At 38.1% G+C, this 19,772-nt stretch overlaps 3 protein-coding genes across 3 annotated transcripts; 1 reads left to right on the top strand and 2 right to left on the bottom strand.

Moving 5' to 3' along the window:
- Nucleotides 1–2,067: 2,067 nt before the first annotated feature.
- On the top strand, nucleotides 2,068–6,423 carry LOC137181108 (prostaglandin D2 receptor 2). Its single transcript, XM_067586492.1, has 3 exons — nucleotides 2,068–2,129; nucleotides 3,060–3,223; nucleotides 4,411–6,423. The coding sequence occupies exons 2-3, from the start codon at nucleotides 3,086–3,088 to the stop codon at nucleotides 5,341–5,343; spliced, it is 1,071 nt and encodes a 356-aa protein (XP_067442593.1). The 5' UTR covers nucleotides 2,068–2,129; nucleotides 3,060–3,085; the 3' UTR covers nucleotides 5,344–6,423.
- Nucleotides 6,424–6,451: 28 nt separating this feature from the next.
- cenpq (centromere protein Q) lies at nucleotides 6,452–13,118 on the bottom strand. The gene is made up of 8 exons (XM_067586505.1): nucleotides 12,794–13,118; nucleotides 12,627–12,693; nucleotides 11,453–11,552; nucleotides 11,208–11,276; nucleotides 10,601–10,730; nucleotides 8,980–9,099; nucleotides 8,168–8,242; nucleotides 6,452–7,786 (listed from the first exon to the last, which is right to left on the bottom strand). The coding sequence occupies exons 1-8, from the start codon at nucleotides 12,896–12,898 to the stop codon at nucleotides 7,595–7,597; spliced, it is 858 nt and encodes a 285-aa protein (XP_067442606.1). The 5' UTR covers nucleotides 12,899–13,118; the 3' UTR covers nucleotides 6,452–7,594.
- A 2,464-nt stretch (nucleotides 13,119–15,582) lies between these two features.
- On the bottom strand, nucleotides 15,583–18,724 carry mrpl16 (mitochondrial ribosomal protein L16). The gene is made up of 5 exons (XM_067586519.1): nucleotides 18,501–18,724; nucleotides 17,152–17,223; nucleotides 16,802–16,950; nucleotides 16,238–16,531; nucleotides 15,583–15,871 (listed from the first exon to the last, which is right to left on the bottom strand). The coding sequence occupies exons 1-5, from the start codon at nucleotides 18,568–18,570 to the stop codon at nucleotides 15,680–15,682; spliced, it is 777 nt and encodes a 258-aa protein (XP_067442620.1). The 5' UTR covers nucleotides 18,571–18,724; the 3' UTR covers nucleotides 15,583–15,679.
- Nucleotides 18,725–19,772: the final 1,048 nt, after the last annotated feature.

Below are 19,772 nucleotides of genomic sequence, written 5' to 3'. Positions count from 1 at the left end.
AAGCTGCAGAAATGTTCCTTTTCCAGGAGAAAGCAGACAGACAGAAAAGGTTATTATCTAGTATTAATCAAATGTCAACTCACAAATTTGTTAAATGATTGAATTAATTCTGATTCAGTTTGGACATGAATGCTCTAAAGCTCCTTGTGTATTTACAGTGATGCAATTCCTGTCCCAAAAAAAAAACCAGAAAAATCCTAAAAACCACATCCAGACAGAGATGACTCATTTGAATTTCCCAATTTAGTAACTGTAAATGAGCAGCGCTGCCATCTACTGGTGAAAACCAACTATTACAACATACCGTTATTTAAGAACCTGATTTCTCAGCTGTGATCTAAAGTCACAGAATAAATCAGTTATCTCCAAACACAACTCTGATTTAAGAGCCTACAGTATGTTTCTTATGTTAATGTAAATGTGAAATTGTAATTAATACACTTTAGCTGAAGGGCAATACTTCAATGCATAAAGAGACTAAAGATCCTTTATTGACCAACTCCAAACAGCTCAACATGTAAAGCAATTGTTGTGGTAAAGACGAGTGGTCGTAAAAAAGCAGAACCTTGTCTCAACCAACCTCAATAAGTTATGACAGCGTTTTGGAGAAAGGAGTTTGTCAAGCAACAAGTTGCCGAGAATTAAAACAGTGATGTTCGGTATGTGAGACAACAACACAAAACCACTGACCATTGAGCCAACAGGCAGACTAAACTGCGCAAGCACACCTTTGTAAGCCAGACAATGTCTTGTGAAGCAATTAAGTTTCATTTAGCAGAAGCAATGATCAGAGTGCTGAAGGTGACGGCCCTCATTGAGACAATCATTGTCCAATAAGTCAAACTTGTAGCTCTTAGATTTTTACACTATGAGCAGCAGCAGGAATGTGATGAATATAGATAGGTGAAAAGAGTGCACACACAGAGTTCTGTATGTTGAGAAATGAGAGGAAGTGAGGAATAATTCAGCTTTCAGTTTCACCAGAAGTTTAAAGTTGAGCCTCAACAACTGTAACTCCTGTGATTTTGGCACTTGGTGACAAAATGTGAATGTATTATATGGTTTGAGATTAGTGTTCATGCTCACAGTTAACAACTGAATACGAGCAGAATTTTCATTAATAAAAAAAGAAATGTATCTATACATGAATGTACATCATAAAAATATAAAACTACATATATCTAAATTCATGCATGCACCCTTACATTTATACTCATAGATGTGCATTTGCAAATACAACCATACACTTACAACCATGCATACATTTTTTAAATGCACCAGCAATATACAACACAAACAAACAAACAAACAAAAAGACAAACCTCAAAGACTTTAGCTATCCATCTTTTATGCATATGCATGTGAAGAGTTAAAACTTTGAGACTGATGTTTTAATGTATGTTCTAGTGTTTTCCTTTTTAAAATAAAAAGTCAAATAGAAACTAAAATGAATGTGGCCTGGTGTCTGAGGGCGTCTAGAGTGTCAAGGATGTTATCGCAACATCCTCAATTCAATAGGGAACCTTTGCTGCAAGTCATTCCCTCTCTGTCTTCCATAATGTCCTGCTATCTATTAAAAGGCAAAAAGTAGTCAAAAACACTAAAGCAAATATAAACTATTTTAAATGTATCAAGCTAAAAGTATGTGGGACTATTTAAGCACCAAAGTTTTGTCTTTGCAGCAGAGGAATGAAGAAGTAAATTGAACAAGGCGAGCACACTAATTAGGTTGTGTTGATGAGAAAATTCTATAAAGCCATAAAAACTAAAATTACAAAATCATTTAAATGCTTACTGTCTTTTTAACTATTTCCCAACTGAACACAACTTAATGTCAGTTCAATGGGGAACTTTTGCCATTTTATACATCTAAGCTTAATATTTGCTTCCATAGAGCAGCTGAAAAAAAGCTGTTTAGATACAGAGGAAAGACAGCATTTAATTAGTTGGAGAATAATATCAACGAAACAAACGTCGTTATCTACAGATATGTTCAAAGGAAGGAGTGTGTCGTAACCACAGGAAAGAGAGAGAGAGAGAGAAGGAGAGAGATTGTACTTATAGGGCAGGCACTCCTTTTTTCTTCATCTCCTGTTCCACTTCTTCTACACACAAGGCAAATAAAGGAGGTAAGAAGCAAATTCTTTAAATTAGCATCCAAATCATGATTAACACTGACTTTCTGACTTATTTTAGGACACATAATTCATGTTGCCTAAAAGCCAGATTCTAAGAATTTGAACTTTATAAGCCTATAATCAAGGAACCACAAATGCTATCAGCAACTTTGGCACAGGTTAGCGCTGCTACTGTGTGGAGACCAAAGGTGCGTTCCTTAACACAGGAGTGTTTGCATGCATGTCGTTCTCATTCCAGCTGCATACAAACATGCCCAGTCTAGATGCATTCACTCAGGGCCCTGGAGCAGCACTGGCTCCAGGGGGAAAAAAAGAACAGATTCCTGTCTTTTTAATCATTACTGCTTAATAGAACACCTGGCACGAGTACTGTGAGTGTGTACTGTATGTATGCTTGTATTAATCACGCTGTGGGGGACACAAATCTGTTCACACAGTCACATTAGAGACACACACCTCCCATTAGGGCTCAACAGGCTGGTTTTGTGTGGTTAATCATTACATTTTCTTAGGATAAGTCTTGGAGTTATACATGAACTGGTTATAGTTAAGGTGTCCAGCAAATGCATGCAAATCAATGCAATGTCCTCCTAAAGTAATAAAAACAACTGTGTGTGTGTGTGTGTGTGTGAGATTATTTGGGGGAGTTGAAGAGATAATGTATGATACAAACACAGATTGCAATGCTACATTTATTTGGTTGCATGAAACCTATAGTATAATCTATCTTCTCAATGTAATTCAACAATGAGAGAATGGAAGGAAGGAAGTATGTGGTCTCTGTGTTTAAAGCAACTGATGAGCAACTGGCTTGCTTTTGTGTTTTATATTTCCAGTTAACATTAAAAAATGCAGAGTAGTCACTAACTGTGATGTCTACGTTGCTGTTTTATTAAATTATCTGTCCTCAAACTGTTTCAGCTCATCTCCAGTTTGACATCACCCCAATGGCTGATATGAATGGCACCCTGTTTCCTGTCCGTGGAGTGAACCAACTTGTAACCAGCCCCAACAGCTCCAGCAGCTCTTGGCAGGATGATTTAGCCAGGGGAGCCCAAATCACAGCTACCTTGCTCATTTTCCTGGTGAGAGATCCTCTTTGGCCCCAGAGCCACCCTATACCATAAATATTCTACACTGTTACTGCATATTGGGCTGAAAATGTTGACAAAGCCACATTCGGCCTGCTTCTACAAATGGATCTATTTTCCTTGTCAAATTTATTTGTTTGTTTTTCTGTGTGCTTTTGCTTGTTTGTTTTTATTGTTTTTATTATTTGTTTGTGTAATCTGTATAGCAAGGGTTGCCTGCTATACATACATATGTATGTCAACTGTTGTACGTACAACAATGTCACATTAATGATAAATTCCACTTGACAAGTTGACAGGTGAGCATACCCTACTACTGTGCTCTTTGCATCTTAAAAATAATAATTCAACATTTTGGGAAATATGCTTATTTTTATCTTTCTTGGTGAGAGTTTGAGGAGAAGATCAATACCACTCTCATGCTTGTGCAGTGCATATGATGCTATATGCAGCTGCTGATTAGTGTAGCTTCGCACCCATTACACCCATCACATTAATGCGATTCATTCAAATTTTAGTTTTTGCACAATGTGCAAAATGCCTTAATTGTGAAAATTGAGGTAAGGTTACATTTAGCCAAAAAGTAACGTATACGATAGCAGAATATATTAGTTGACTTGAGTCACAAGTCTCATCAACTGTAAGTCGACTACAAGCGTGCTTGACACAGTTAATAGGACAGTCATGACTAAAAAAAATGTGCTTACCAGCACCTCTAAAGCTTGTTTAATCTTTACAAAAAACAAGTGTTGCAACACAAACTTGTTCCAACGAGTTGTGATTTTTCAGGCGGTTATGGGTCGTAACGTTTCTTTGCTCAACTCCAGGAGGTCGGTACTTCTTGCCCAGATATAATCCAACACATATCTCCCCATAAAACCACAACTTGTTTTTACACTCCAATTTTTGTACAGATTAAATAAACAAGGTTTAGAGGTGCTGGAGGGCAGATGTCTTTACCTTTGTACAGAGCTTCACTAGCTGTTTCCCCCATGATTCCGGTCTTTATGCTAAGCTAAGATAATCGGCTGCCGGCTGTAGCTTCATATTTCATGATCTTCTTCTCTAACTCTTGGCAAATAAAAAAAGCAAATAAGTGTATTTCACAAAATGTCAAACTATTGCAATAAAAGGTAGTCATCGTCAATGTAATTAACAGCTGGTCCTCTTGGTTCCTTTAGGTTGGCGTACCTCTGAATGGGCTGGTGGTTTGGGCACTCGGACTGCGGAGTCATCGTCACCTGGTACGCAGAGGCAGCAGTGAAGAGACACGTGCCGCCAACAGTTTCCGTATCTATGTACTGAACCTGGCCCTGGCTGACCTGGTACTGCTCCTGCGTACCCCCCTCATGTTGGGCTACCTCGCCCACAACTACAGCTGGCCGTTTGGCCGTGTCTTCTGCCACCTGATCATGTTCTTGCGAGGCCTGGGGTTGTACGCCTCAGCTTTCCTCCTCTGTGCTGTGGCCCTGGAACGATGCCTGTGTCTACTGAGGCCTGTGTGGGCTCGACTCCGCCGCCCCTACTGGGCTGTTCCTCTGGCTTGTGTCCTCTTATGGCTGGTAGCAACCGTCCTGTCTGCCCCCTACCTCTACAGTGCCGTCCTGACAGAAAGAAACGGGACATACCAATGCCAGGAGAGTCAAGGTTTTAACATGGCTTTGTTTGTCACAGAGACTGTAGCAGGTTTCATCTTGCCCCTGCTGGTGTTCTTGGGAAGTAATTTGGCTGTTATGCTCACCATTCACCAAGCAGTGCCCACAACACCAACCTCCACCCCTTCAAATGCCCGCAAGATGACCAGGATGTACCACGTGCTCTTTTTCACAATGCTCCTCTTCCTCACTTGCTGGGTGCCCTATTTTGTTTGTCGGTTCCTGCGGGCCCTGGCTGACAAGGGATCTGTGCTGTACATAAGAGCATTTTATGGAGCATACTTCTCTCTGTTCCTGGTGTACATCAAGAGTGCTCTCAACCCTGTGCTGTATGTGTTTGCTGCCCGAGGCTTAGGCCGTGCTATCCGAGCTTCACTTGTCTCCACTATTGAACGACTTTTCAATGATGACTCCATGGAGTCCATACGAAGGAAGTCACTTAAGAACTCACAGATGTAGCCGAGAATTTACTTTATCAAATGTTAAAAGCCTGAAAAAACTTGCGTGCCTTTGCATTTTAAACATAAAATGGCTTTAATATCATTTAAATTGGTTGATCTACCCATTTTTACAAAAAGCTCATACTCACCAAAATGTGAGCTGTGTAAATATAAGACTTTAAGCATTAAGGTATTGAGTTACTGTAAAACAAGGCATGCGATTTAGGCCAGTGTTTCCCAAATGAGTGTGAAAGCCACAGCAAATAAAGAAGTAGATTAATTGAATCAGTATTACATTCCCTATAAGTAGAGATATAATCCTGATGACTTGACCATAACTTAGAGACCTTAGTTGGATCATAGTTTGATTACATCCGCTTTGGCCATTTCCCCTCCTAACAAACACTTTCTGACAGAAAATTACCTCCAATAGAAGAACATTTGATTTAGTGGCTTGGATTGATGATGCCACTGGGATTTCATCATTTCAGAGAAAGACACCAGAACTCCAAACTCATAGAACAATGAATCAGGCTGGGCCTCTCTACTGCCAGACAAGAGTAAGAAGATATATGGACACAAGTGTCATTTGCCAAACTCAATGACTGAAGACTACAAAAATGCTGCTTCTGTTGCAACACGCTGAAGGCGGGATCATAATTGGTCATAAAAATGAATTCATGAATCATCTTGTCCTTTGGTTGATTTGCAGGAAACGCCTTCAAGGTAAATACTACGCCAATGTCAACATATAATTTCAACACCAATTTCCTTACCCTAAGGCAATCTTCCTCATATGTAAGCCTTCAAGAAAACGCAGCATTCAAGCTTGCATGCTCTGTCTCTTTATAGTCCAAGGAATGTGATACTGACTGTACCTTATCAATATCAACAGTGACTCAGATCCGGTCCTAGTTGCACCTAATAAATGGGCGACTGGATGTATTTCTGTGGACTCTTTGAGAACTAGAGCCCGATATGGACAGGATCATCATCTCATCATGAATGTATCATAGTCCCTGACTAGACTTCATTTATGTTAAGAAAGCTTTACTATTGTTTGTTGTTTGTAATATAAGTACACATGTTCATCGTTCATTCATTGTTGAAAAAAGGGAAAAGCTTAATTAATTTGTAGCACTTTACATTTATTTTCTTTCTATATTAAAATATGAATTAACAAAAGTAAATTTCTTTAAATGGCAATTATTCAATCACAAAAGATCAGACTTAACCCAATTTATATCTGTCTACAGGGTGTGCTCATCTTAAAAAGGTCCAATATGCAAGAATTTAAATTATGAAAAAGTTGAATATCAGACTTTCCCCCCCCAAAACAAATACATCCTCAGTTTAACAGCCAATAAAATTATAATTTACATTAAGAATTTAATACTGTCAAATACTGAAGGCAGACAGGTGGAGAAGGGCCACAGTAAGACTGAGTGATATATTGCATTAATTCAATTCAGTTTTAATAAAAATGTAGCTATAACATGCACAAAAAGGTTATTTTTAGTCAAAGAGAAATTTAAATGATAGCTGATGACACATTAGTTGTCTTGAGTCACGACAGTCTAAACTATGAGTAAACTATAAGTGCACCTGCTGCAGTTTATGGGTCTGTCATGACTCCAGGTGGCTTTGATATCTCGTAATGAATATACTGGTTTGTGTTTGCTGACGAGGCATTGGCTCTGGTACAATAGTTGCAATGCTGGGAGTCGACTGAACAGTTTACAGATTCTAGTTTGTTCAGTCTGTCCCTGCCAGCCAGGCACTGTAGCTAATGCTAGCGAACCAGCCATTAATCTGTAGATATCAAGCTGATGTTTTGGCAGGAAACACAAACAGCAGGGCCGTGTGAAATATCAGTCAGTATGCAAAACTGATGACTGAACTTGATGCTTGAGCTCTACTTAGACAGTCTTGACTGGTTTGTGCATGATGCCCTAAAAATATGAGGTTTCCAGCCTGCATCTTGTAAGGGAAAAAAATCAGTTGCATTCCCCAAATTTAAAAACTTACACTTTTGCAAGAATTACAGTTTGAAATGCTGTCTGCCTCAGTAATTTTTTTTGTTACAAGCACTGTACTAGCACTTTTTTTTGGTTTGGTGTTTCGCAACCACACAAAGAAGAACTAGAACGAGTAGTATTAAGACCGCAAAAGTTCAAAACAATGTTCAAAATGTGCACACATTTGCAAATTTGTTAGCTCTGTAATTCCTTTTTACAATACTTTTTCAGACAGCATAAGGAGAGTTTTGGCTAGGTTTCCTCTGAGCAAAGAGCACCACAGATGGGGATGAAACCAAGGTTGAGCAATTGATCAGCATGTTTGTGTGCTTGCATAAATAGTGCCTGGACATCATGAATGGCATCTGATTTCTGCAAGACTTCTCCCAGTTTCCGGGCAGTGGTCTCAGATTCGGTGTCTGGAATCATTTTTCTCATCCGAGCCTGAGAAAAACAAAAATGTTAAACACTGATCTAGTGTGTTTCTGGTATATGTGGAGTATTATGACAGCTTTATGAATTATTCTCTGAAATAAAAATAAAGCATTAGCCTGTAGCTGATAAAACCAACACTGACATTACAAAACCCCGGATGTCTCATTCTCTTGTGCATTTCATAAGAAACAACCTTGCATAGAAATTGCACCACCAAAGACGTATTTAGACCTTCCCGTTCAACTTTTGTGGAAGTGCATACTCAGACATGTTATTCACAAAAAAAAAAAAGAAAAAAAAATTGATGAACAATATGAATGCCTATAGTAGTTGAAACAGTTGTGTAAGTCAAGCAGATACTGTGAAAGTAATGAAACTGATCATACTCACCTCTAATGTTGTTTGACCTTTTTGTGGAGGAAGAGGGGGAAGATTAAGGACTGCTTGTTGAGTTATCTGTAAGATCTGAGAAAGGAAGTGTTTCCTTTAGAAAGGTGAGTTTATTAAATGTATTTACATCAGGGACCATGTACAAAATACATTAAGCTCAAAGAAAGAGAAAAGATGCTTTGTGCCAAATTAAGCTACTAGCTAATTTCCATCTGTAGTCCCTGGGCAGGTTAATAGAGATGTGTAGACTTACTTTTGCCAAACTGGCTGATATTTGTGAGGTCTACCACTGCTCACCTCAATACTGATGTCTACAGTAATGAAATAACCTATTTAATTTAGAAAAATCTCAAAGACACTTTTGTCAGAGTTAATAAATATATGAAAAAAAATGAAAAAAGGAGCGTTTGGCTAATGGCTATGTTATTTTGAAGAATTTCTCATCCAAACATTCAACATAATGTCTGGAAGTCCAAGTATAGGCAGACTGAAAGATGATCTGATGGATAGATGCAGTAGACCAGTAGAGGGATGGATACATGGAAAGTCAGACAAATAATTTTACCGTCTTGTCACATTTGTTTTTCCTGCCTGCAAAAGCAAACATTGAGTTTAAAAGTCCCTCATCACATGTGTAAAAAAATCCTACCTTGTTTTAACTAATCACCAATGAATTATAAAACAAAGCATTAATGCCGGAACGTTCCAGTGGAGAAAATTAATATCAGATATCAAAGGTTCAGGACACAGACATTCTGTTGTGTTTCCGCTGGTTTTATTTCTGTAAGCTAGCATGTGTGAATGTTTTGCACCTCTTTAGCTTTCTCCTCCTCATCCTCCACACTTTCTCTCAGTGTGCTGCATGTGTGCTGTAAAGAAACAGTCTGCTCCTCTGTCCTCTCCAGAGCACTGACCACGGCCTTCAAGTCTTCCTGAAAACCCAGAAACAAAACAGAGACATCAAGACACATAATCAGAATTTGTTTCCTTTGAAATATTACAGATTATTAAACACAGATTTACACACATACCATAATGCCCTTTTCAAGGTAGTTTCACTGTATTGCAGCTACGGAAGATTAGATAAATTTTCAAAACATATGTAATTTCTTATTGGATTACCTTGCTGTTTATTGTATTTAGGGCTGCAGCTAAATATTATTTTTATTATTGATTCATTTGTCAATTATTTTTGGGATAGTTATTAATCATTTAGTCTTATCTATCTTATTTTGTCCAACCAACAGGTATGAGGTATACAACTGAAAATAGTAGAGAAATTAGTAGAGAATAGTGGAAAAAGGCAGCAAATCTGAAACTGAAACCTACAGAGGTGTAAAACATTCATGTGAGAAAAAAAGATTTTGCCCTTTTTTCTGAACCAACGAGATCATTATCTCAGAATTCTGAGAAAAGTTTTCATGAAAAAAAAAAAATCATTCTGCTGTGTTTTTGTAAATTAAAAGATCATTATCTCAGAATTCTGAGAAGTTTTCATGAAAAAAAAAAATTCTGCTCTGTCTTTCTGAATTAATGAGATACTTCCCAAGAGAAGTTCTCATTCCTACTTGAGAGCTTGATTTCATGGAAGCAAGCTGTTAAGTTTAATCCAGTTTTATTTTGGTTTTGGTTTGAAACATTGGGAGATACTCATGTCTTTAAGTAATATAGATGTTATTATTACTTTGTCGACTTTGTGCTGGCACCTCAGGACACGCAAAAATGTTTCTTTAAAGCCCAGAAACAGAAGAAACAAACACACCAGACAGCCTACAGAGCTAAGAGGTTATTTTTGAGTTTGCAGTTTCCACAAACAGGTACAGTGGGTGACTCGACTTTGAAACTGTTAGAGAGGACATCTGGACCAGCAATCTTCAGGCTTTATCTGATAACCTATTGGCAAAATAAAACTTACAACAGGTCAAACATGAGAAAAAAGTACAATGCATTATGTTCATAAAAGAACACAGAAAGAACATGAAAGAAAACGCGTGTATGTATCTTTTAGGACCTGGCTCAGAGGCCCTTCTTACCATAATTACGCTACTTTAGGCGCCACAAAGTTCAGAGTGCGGCGTTACCGCAGTCATGATTTTGAGGTATCTCATTAATTCAGAAAAACAGAGCAGAATTTTTTTTTCCATGAAAACTTTTCTCAGAAATCTGAGATGATTATCTTGTTAATTCAGAAAAACAGGGCAATTTTTTTTTTCACGTAAATACATTACACTTCCATAGAAAACAAATGTTTTTGCTTGAGAAATTACTACAAAAAAGTTGCAAAAGAATTGTCAAAAGATGAAGTGATTAATCAAGAAATTGTTTCAGCACTAACTATAACGTCAAAAGAATCCAACAGATTATTTTTAAAATATCACACAGGGAGTAGTAATGTCTGTGTCCTCCTCCTTATCTATACACAGTGTCTCTCACCTCCAGAGAGCTCAGAGTTTTCTTTCCAGCCACCGACTTCTTGGCCTCCTCGTTGTGGCGGTGAGACGAATGCTCCAATTCTTTTTGTTTCTGCACTTGAACTTTGAGCTGTGCACAGTGAGTAAGGAACCTGGAAAGGAATGATTTTTGTGTCATATCATATCAAGTCATAGTTTTACAAATATCACTCGCCTTCCTTACTTTATTATCTCAAGTTTGTCCATTTGCACAACCCAAGACGAAACTATCTTAAAAACTTGTTATAATGCTTGACTAAAGGGGCAGATTACACTGCAACTAATCACAAAATTAACCTATCACCAAGCTACATGCTGCTATACACATTGAGTTGAATAAATAGTGGATGAAGTGTCACTTTCCATGTTGATTTTCATTACTATAATATATCATAACGCATGCAAGGATAGTTTGTTGCTGAAATACTTCCCCACAGCATCACAGCACCTTCTTTTGAAAAATAAGAGACCCAGCCAACCACCTGCTCTTATTGATTAAACGTATAACTGGAGAAGTTAGTGAATATCTAACCATCACAAAGCAGGTTTCTGTCATTTATTTGAATCTTAAAGTGCACATTTTTGCTCACCTGTTTTTCACTATGTTTAGATGTTCTTGGCTCTCTGTCTTCTCTGTCCGTCTCAAGGCAAGAGTTGCTCTGTGAACACAGTATCCTTGCAAAGTTGATTTTGACTATTATTAATGGGCATTAATTGAAGTAAATACACACAATACCTACATATGTCAGTATACCATAAGTAAGAATATACTGCCTTTCAGAGTAACAAGAGCCTCACAGGTGATAAAAGTGCTCACTCACACAGTGAAACTCACAGTATTGACAAGTCCATTATGTTCTCCAGAGCAATGATGGTTGACTTCGGTAAGTTTTCCTGACCTTTGACTTTTTGGGGGACTGAAGATGATCCTCCAGCTATTCAAGACACAGGCAGGAACAACACAAAATGACAGAAGGTAACAACATTGGGGTTGGTCCAAATCTTACAGTTAACTTACTGCAACATTATCACTGGACCAGGGCTAACTGCATCATATACAGACGGGTGACAAATGAAAGGAAAACCCAACATAAAGTGTCTTAGTGAGGTGTTGGGCCATCACGTGCCGCCAGAACAGCTAGGCATTACACATTCATTCAGTACACCTTGGCATTGAATCTACAAGTCTCTGAACTCTACCGGAGGGATGAACACCATTCTTCCAAAAGATATTCCCTCATTTAGTGTTTTGATGATGGTGGTGAGAGCACTGTCTAACACATCGGTCCAAAATCTCCTATAGGTGTTCAATTGGGTCGAAATCTTGTGACTGCGAAGGCCATATCTTATGATTCACATCATTTGGAGTATTATGACAGTTTTGTAAATTGTTCTCTGAAATAAAAAACAAAGCTTTAGCCTGTAGCTGATAAAACCAACAGACATTATAGAACACCGGAGGTCACAATCTCTCTGTGCCGTGTTGCAAGACAGATTTCATATTTTTCACAATATTTCTTAGAAATTGCACCACTGAGTACATGTTTACAACAGAGCTACCGGATCCTGTCACTGTAGTGGTCAAGCAATCAGGCATGTACCGTTCTCTTGACGTATCTCACCATATCACTCTTTGCCACATCTCTGTAGACCAGTGCCTGTGGTTTTTTGGCAATACTGAGCTCTCAAATGTGCATCTTTGTAATGAGAGGTTTCTGCACTGCAGCCCTACTGTAATATCCCTTTCTATGTAATTGTTGACAGACTGTTCTTGATGACACAATCACAGACACAACAGCCAGTTGAGCAGTCTTTTTAAAGTCTCTCAGATCTTTTCCTCTTGCCATCTTGATACAAAATCAGAATCAACATACATGCCACAGAGTATGATAGGATGTTAATTGCTTATTGTACCATGGAGCGCACCTGTGTGGAAACCCGTCTGTGTATTGTTAATATTTTTAAAAATTTTAATAGGCAGGACACTGTACTAAAAGAGTTGCTCTGACCTTTCCTTTTCCGTGCTGTTTTTGGGTGGGTGTTGTTGACATGTTGATCGTCACTGGGCTCCGGATCCTGAAGTACAAACATCGCATCGAGCAGATAGTTTAGCAGCTGGCGAGTCAACCAGAGTGATAATAAACCGATGCAGACATGAGTGTTTCCCTTATCTTACCTGATGTTCTGTTACTTGTTTACGCGTCTTCTTGTCTGATTTTGTCTTGTTTTTCAGGTTTGGTGCTTTTGGCATGGCCCGATGAGAACCTCGCACAGGCTTCATGTCTGAGGTAATTAACGTTAACGTAAATGTAGCTAATGTAACAGTTAACGTTAATGTAATAACGTTTGGCTAGGCTAAATAAACCGACGCCAGTAGTAAAGTAATAAAGTTACTCCCACAAAGAACACTTCCAAAACAAGTTTTTGATAGCTAGGCTGTTGAGACTCTTTCTGGACGTGTTGCCGATTTCGCGCGGCTGTTTTCGAACAGTTCAATGCACAACACGCATGCGTGAAATATATGAGCCCTTCTTCCCTAAGTAGCGCTTGTCAGGCATGTATTCCTCTCAGCCTAAAACTTATTTACCGAATCAAACACCAATTAAAAGAGGTGGCACACTATATTTATTTATTTTTTATAAAATACAGCTACCTTCCTTGTGATGCAAAACTATTTATTTTATTCTGAGAAACAATCGCTACCTGCGAGGCTGAACACGGGGCAGCGAGCACTGCAACTCATTCGTTGTGGATTGAAACCATTTTGGGCCACAGAACTTTTTCTTATTCACATCCATGATAATACATCCATGAATGGAAAGCACCCACAGCCTCTGTTCCGCTTGCCTCCTTGGATTTTCTCCTAGGATTTTTTTCATCAACCTTCCTAAAAAAAACATTAAACCTGATTCTCGGTTTTCTGATCATACTCTAGGCCACTGGGCCTGCTAGTAAAACGTTTGTTGCATTAGATAAAGTTCATACTTAGTGGTGAAAAGTAACACTAAGTACATTTAGTCAAGTACTGTAGTTCAGTACAATTTTGAGGTACTTATACTTTACTTGAGTATTTCCATTTTATGCTACTTTACACGTCCACTCCACCACATTTCAGAGGGAAATATTGTACTTTCCACTCCACTACATTTATTTCACAGCTTTAGTTACTTTTCAGATGAAGATTTGACACAATGGATAATATAACAAGCTCTGAAAAACAACAACTTGTTAAAGATGAAACCAGTGATTTTCAATCTTTCTGGCTTTTGAAGTCTTATGAAAAGCAGTGTGTAGTCAGGGTCACATTTCAGATGTCTATGAGTTCTTAACAGTTCCACCAAATAGTGATTTTTCCCTCTAAACTTCTCACATGGTTTCATTTCAATAAATGTTCAAATGATCCAATAACTCACCAAAAACCAAAGATTACAGAAAAAGTCAAAAGACTGAAAACAGATTTGTGTATCAGAACTTTTTTTTCTTCTTTCCTTGCCTATTAATCATCTCACAACCCCTCAGATTTATCTGGTGACCCTTTAGAGGGGCCCGACCCCTAGGTTGGGAACCACTGGACCAAACTAGCTAACTGTATATAAAGTAGTTCAAACTAGCTCCACCTCCAGCAGCTACAACAGTAACATACTGCTTTCACACTGATACTTCAGTATTAATAATCACTGATGTCATATATAATAATATATCAGTCAGAGGGGTGAAATTAGTACCTTTACTATACTTTTAAGTACATTTTGCTGTCAATATTTATGTACTTACTTAAGTAGGCTTTTTTCATGCAGGACTTTTAATTGTAATGGTGTATTTTTACATTACTGTATTGGTACTTTCACTTAAGTATAGGATCTGAGTACTTCTCCCACCACTGTTCATACTGTAGACAGGGTACTGTCAAAACTGTCCTGGCATGTTTACAGACATGAATGTATTGCTAAAAATACAAAATATAAAATACCTATATACCTATTAACTAAGAAAATGCAGACATATTCACTTACACCCTCTCTGGATACAAATCAGTTGCGATTGTAACAATGTTGTTGCTTTGCTGCCTTGTGAAACGTGACTTTTTAATGAAAGGTATTAGTACAAGTATTACTGGCACAGCAGCTCCCGTCTCAGCTGTGTACTACAATGTTTGTGGTCACCCCATTATAAGCACATTTTGAGTTGTACATTATTCTTTATGATCTTTTAAAAATGTTTGCAATGTTTCTGTGTTCATGATGTAGCTTCAACCAGAAAATGAACCAATCAGCACTAGGGCTGCAACTAACAATTATTTTCATTATAAATTATTATTTTCTCAACTAATCGATGTATCATTTTGTCTATAAAATCTCAGAAAATGGAGAAGAATGCCCATTGTAATTTCTAAAAGCTCAAGGCAACATCTTCAAATGTCTTGATTTGTTCAACCAATCATCAATATCGAAAGATATTCACTTCACTATCATATAAGACAAAGAAAAGCTTCCAATTCTCACATTTGGGAAGCTGCAATGACTGAATATTTGGGATTTTTCCATAATTATTCAATTATCAAAATAGTTGACAATTAATTTTCTGACGACCAACTAATCAAATAATCGACTAATCATTGCAGCGCTAATCAGCACTATTCTTCAAAATGCAGGTGTATTTCATTCACCTATAATCACTTGTCACGTCTTGCTTACAGACATGATCTCTATTAAACTTATTATCCGATTTAAATAGGGTAAATAATAGCAAGCAGCTATTTTGTGCTAAAAAGTGTACTAGTTTAAAATAAATCTGTAGAGTTGTTTTGATTTTAACAGTCTGGTTTTACTGATGAGACAAAAAGACATTTATATTCAGTATTGTTCCAAACCTTGTTCCACCATTAATACCACCATAGAAATTGCAATACATAATGAAGTTTACCAGGTTTGTAAGCAAAAGAAAAAACATCCCTTTAACAAAATGTTAAATTAAATACATTTTAATACAAAAAAGGAAAGAAGATTCCCAAATATGCCTGGAAGTCAAAACGTATGGATGACAGTGAATTGGTTTCTGTCCATCACACCCTCCCAGGGATGTGGAATTTGCCTGTGAAGCGTCCATGGTTATGGAGGTCAAAGGGACTAAGGACCTTCCTGATACCCAGCATGTTGCCCCATGCTATCTGCTTGAAGGTCCAGGGATTCTGGTTGTTCTGCTCCATATCAACCTGCTTCTGTTGCATGGCTGCTAGGCTCTCTCTGCTCATCACCTGTAGTAAACGCACAATACAAGTAATTATTAGGTTATTATTAAGTTATTTGAACTACTCTAAAGTGCAGTTTACATGAGCAGATATTAAATTTCAATTTTAATTCAATCAACACAAAATTAAGTCTGATTAAATCCAGTTTTGTGCATAAAGCATTAAGTCCCACAATATATTTGTGAATTTGAAAGTTCACACTCAAAACTTTCAATACATGTAGGCAAATGTGTGTAGATTGACTCCCAAAATCTGTGGTGTCATTGTTTTTAGACAAACGTGATCAAATATGTTAGTTCAAAATCTTTCAGAATACATTAGATCGACAAAAAGATGGGCAAAGTGCAGGATGAACAGTATCTGTAATCTCACCTTTGCAGGGAAGGGTAGCTTCTTTGCCACTTCAGTCAAGATGTGCTCAATCTCCCCCAGCTCCACCTTTCCTCCCACTTCCACGATAAGACGACCGTAGCGGACAGGCGTCACATAGTGGTCGATGGCTCCCTTGCCCCCACCCATGCGCTGACCCAGACCTTTACGTGTGATTGGCTTATATGGGCCATTAATGCGCCAGCGGGCAAATGTAGTCCGGGGATCCATCTTGCGGTTGATGGTTAGACGCATCATCTCTATGTGACCCCAGTGGAGGTAACCTCCTCCCATGGCCTGAGCATCAGAGGAAGAGGGGAGTCACTCTCAAATGCTTAATAGTTAATACTAGAGCTGCAACAAACAACATTAATCTGTTGTTTATTTTCCCGATTAATCGGTTAGTTGTTTGGTCTATAAAATGGTGAAAAATGTCAAATGTGTTGTTTAGTCCCTAATACATCAATTTTGCATAAGTATACAGTAAGATTGTCTGTAATGGATAAGAGAGAAAAAGATGTCAGATATCACTAAACAACAGTGTTTACAGATAATAAATATACTCACCACTATAGCGTACTGTCCAGTAGTGAAAGCATTTGCTGCCCTTGCTGGGCCTTGGATATCCCGCAGCTTCTTCATCTCTCTCTTGGCCTTTTTAAAGTTAGGCACCTTGTTCATAAACTTCAGTTTGGGTTTCTCCGGCAGCACCACATCTTTAAAAAGGTAAAATCAAGGATGAGAGACTACGCACAACATATACAGTGAATACAGTATCAGGCAAACATGTCCCCTTAAACGAAGATGAACTTGAATACACTATAGGTGTTGTGACAGATCTTTCCACTTTGACATGTAATTTCAACACAAAATCATAATATATACATGACAAGAGGGTTCAAAGATGAATCAATTACCTCTGTAGTCTGGAGGGACTTCATATGTCTTCAGTCCAGCAGTTAGGACTTTCAAGTGGCTGTGCAGAAGACCTGTAGAACAAACAGCAGGTGACACGTCTTAGCATTATGTTTGACAAAATTCAGCCTAACACAGAACCATCATAATATGTTATTGCTAATATTTTACTGCTTGGTTTAAATTAATTTGAACAAGTCTCTCTTCAAAGTGAACATCAGACCATGACAGACTGTAGTAATACTGAGAGGAATCCCATTTAAGTGAAAAGAGTCAAGTCATTCATTAGATATTAATGAATTGACTAAAATCACAGGGTGTTATCAATTTCAATCTTGTGTTCTGTGTCTTTTTCATCTTCAGGAGTTGTTAGCATTAGTGGAGTTTAATTTAATCCTGGTTTGAGACTGAAATGTTCATACAGTACTGTGCAAAAGTTTTAGTCACTTAAAGTTAAGTGAGGACGCTTTCAAAAATAAAGCTATGAATCTTTTCTATCTATCAATTAACGTCGTAAAAAGTGCAGTAAACAGAAGAAACCTAAATCAAATCAATATTTGGTGTGATCACAGTTTTTCAAGGTACTTGGCGGGTAGATTGTTCCAAGCATCTTGGAGAACTTGCCACAGTTCTACTGTCTCTTCATGTAATCCCAGACTGACTCCATGATGTTGAGATCAGGGCTCTGTGGGGTCTCTGATGGTACTGCATTGTGAATAAGAATCTAAACATCTAAAGTGCCTAAAACATCAGCACAGTACTGTATGTCTCCACATAATTTTTTTTTTGGTGGTCATCACTCCTTGCAATCTTCAGTCTGTCTGTTGTCTGTTTACTTGTCTTCTTGTCTGCTGTCACCAGTATGTCTCTCTGTACCTGTTAATTTGTGGTAAGTGCCTCTGTACCTAAGTCAGCATTTTAGCATGTGTTTCATTGTGGCCATATTATTACTGTGTGTATCTATTTAATGTGGGTGTTGCGTGAATTACGTATTGTGCTGCACAATTTAATTAATAACTGACAATACATCGTTATAATGCTATGTATAGTACATGTTATCTTAACAGTTTTCTTTATGTTTTTGTTTTGCATGTTTTGTTCCCTTTCCACAAACTGTTTCACTTGTATATAACGACAATGACATCAAACGGACAACTGGTTACAAATATCTTTATGGCTAACGTTAACTCAGTCGCATCTACTGTAATGTTTATAAGTGCACTGTCCCTAAACCAATAAATAAATCAATAAATACATATCCCATGCAATTACAGACAGTCTTTGATTGCTAGTTTTTACTTAGTTTTGACTTAAACGTCACTGCCGTTGACGTTAGCTAACGTTATGTTACCTTGTTGGTGACCGTGGGCTCTACAGATACCGGTCAATCCCCCAACAGCAGCCTTGATAAAAGACATCATGGTGTTAACCTTGAAAAGAGCACTATAAGCACCAAATTGTCACGTTATGTGGTCGGTATAAGAGCATTTTACGTGGCTTATTCTTTTGCCAGCTAAGAAACACCACGCTCCATGCAAGGTCGCTGTGGCTGCCTTATTCCCCCCCACCACATTCCGTGAAGACCCGCCCTACTCTCCCTCTGATTGGCTACTACTCGTTGCCTTCGTTGGTTAGATTGGTTCGATTAATAAATGAGGAGTGAGATTGGTTAGAATTTAGGTAAGGATGTCAGGGTTAGAGCCAATCAGAGGCAGAGTGGGGGCGGGTCTTCGCAGAATGCATGTTGGAAAGAATGATGGGGTGCATCCCAAGTCTCTTAAATTGCATCCACGTTTCCCTCACTTGCGTCTTTTCCTTGCGTCTTAGACCCTCCCATCGTGTATGCAAGGAGAGACGCAAGGAAACCAAGCGAGGAGAGAGGAAACGAGGAAATTTATTTTAAGAAACATGAAACGTCCTCTCCTCTGAAGCGTCATGTGAAGCGACGTCCGTTTCTGATGACGGCGACAGTTGATCACGGCTGGATCAGCTGTAAATTTGTGTCTGCACACATGTGCACTGTGCTGACACTAATAAAGGTGCACAGTTATCACCGCTAGAGCAGCTGTTTCCTCTCTGCAGCCTGTTACCTGTTTAACAAACACCTAAATAAAAACCTGCGTTCTGCATTTATACTGTGTCCTGCTCAGACGCGCAGGAAACATTTCTACTTACAGAATGCGTTTACTATTTATTGATTATTTGCATCTGTATCTTTTGATAATCCTGATAGTGAATTCATCATTCAATAACCCAGAATATGATCAGGGTGTCTGAGCACTGGAAAATATTTATTTGGCTAAATGTTTCAGGGCAAGTGGAAATGATGTAACTCATATCAAACCCGACGCTCAGGAATTTTCAGCCTCACATGTGACTGAATGGAAATGACGATAAATGATGTAAAATATAAATGTGTTTAACTGTTATTATGGATAAAATTAAAGTCAGGAAGAGTCTATCTGTCAGCAATAAAAAGTTTAATGGAGGAAATAACATCATGAAAAAAAAATCTTTCTAATAAATTAAGAAAGTTGTTTATGGTTCTTTTGTTGATCAGACTGACAATTAACAGATTTTTAACTATGTGATGAATCAGAAAACAAATAAAACATAAAACTTG

The sequence above is a fragment of the Thunnus thynnus genome, chromosome 1 (assembly GCF_963924715.1).
Source record: "Thunnus thynnus chromosome 1, fThuThy2.1, whole genome shotgun sequence".
NCBI lineage: Eukaryota > Metazoa > Chordata > Actinopteri > Scombriformes > Scombridae > Thunnus > Thunnus thynnus.
This window is presented reverse-complemented; position numbering and strand designations above follow the sequence as displayed.